Source organism: Petaurus breviceps, unplaced genomic scaffold (assembly GCF_028583685.1).
Source record: "Petaurus breviceps papuanus isolate PSGF00001 unplaced genomic scaffold, PetGlider_PUasm1.0 373, whole genome shotgun sequence".
In the NCBI taxonomy this organism is placed as follows: Eukaryota; Metazoa; Chordata; class Mammalia; order Diprotodontia; family Petauridae; genus Petaurus; species Petaurus breviceps.
The window spans coordinates 1,739,764-1,740,416 of record NW_027186299.1 but is presented as its reverse complement, the minus strand read 5'-3'; the positions used below and the strand labels follow the sequence as shown (position 1 = coordinate 1,740,416).

Genomic DNA, 653 nt, shown 5'->3' with positions numbered 1-653 from the left:
CTCCTGAGGAGCCCCCAGAAGAGGCGGGGCTGAGGGCGCCAGGGGCTGGAGGGGCGGAGCCAAGGGCACGTGCACATCCCGCCTGACTGGACTGAGGGCTCCAGGCGGCTCGCGCTGGGCTTTGCGCAGGCGCAGAGGCGGGGCCCGGCTGAGGCGCCTGGCAGGCACGTGCTCGCTGCCTCCCTCCCTCCTTCTCTCTGGCCCTTCCCGAGGCTTCCTCACTCCCGCCTTCTTTGAAGGGCTCTCTCGCGCTCGAGGGCGTGGCAGGGCGGGCGCTTTGGAGCATGGAGCCCGCGCCGGGGTCCCCCTCCGGGCCCCCCGAGGCCAAGCGGCCCCGGCTTGGGGAGCACGCTCCTGAGGGGGGGCCCGTGAGCACGGAGCCCCCCCGCCCCCAGAGCGTCCTCTGGCTCCCCCCACTGAGCCCCCTCCCGCAGCGCGCCCCCCTGCTGGGAGGTCCCCCGCTGTGGGCGCCAGTCATGCCCGCAGAGCCGGAGGGGAAGGTGGGGGGCACGGCGTGCTGGGGCGCCCCCCCCAAGAGAAGGCGAGCCCCCGGCGCGGCCGGGGATGACGAGAGCCCCTCCCCCAAGACCCCCTGCAGAGCCCCCGCGAGGCCTCTGCGCATGGGGGGCGGAGGGGGAGCAGGGGGGGGGCCC

At 76.4% G+C, this 653-nt stretch overlaps 1 protein-coding gene across 1 annotated transcript in view; it reads left to right on the top strand.

Moving 5' to 3' along the window:
- The first annotated feature begins 284 nt into the window (after positions 1–284).
- Positions 285–653, top strand: part of RAD51AP2 (RAD51 associated protein 2) — a 15,905-nt gene continuing 15,536 nt past the window's right edge. Inside the window, exon 1 of the mRNA XM_069099339.1 lies at positions 285–500. Coding sequence (XP_068955440.1) covers positions 285–500 — 216 coding nt within the window. The remainder of the gene's footprint in view (positions 501–653) is intronic.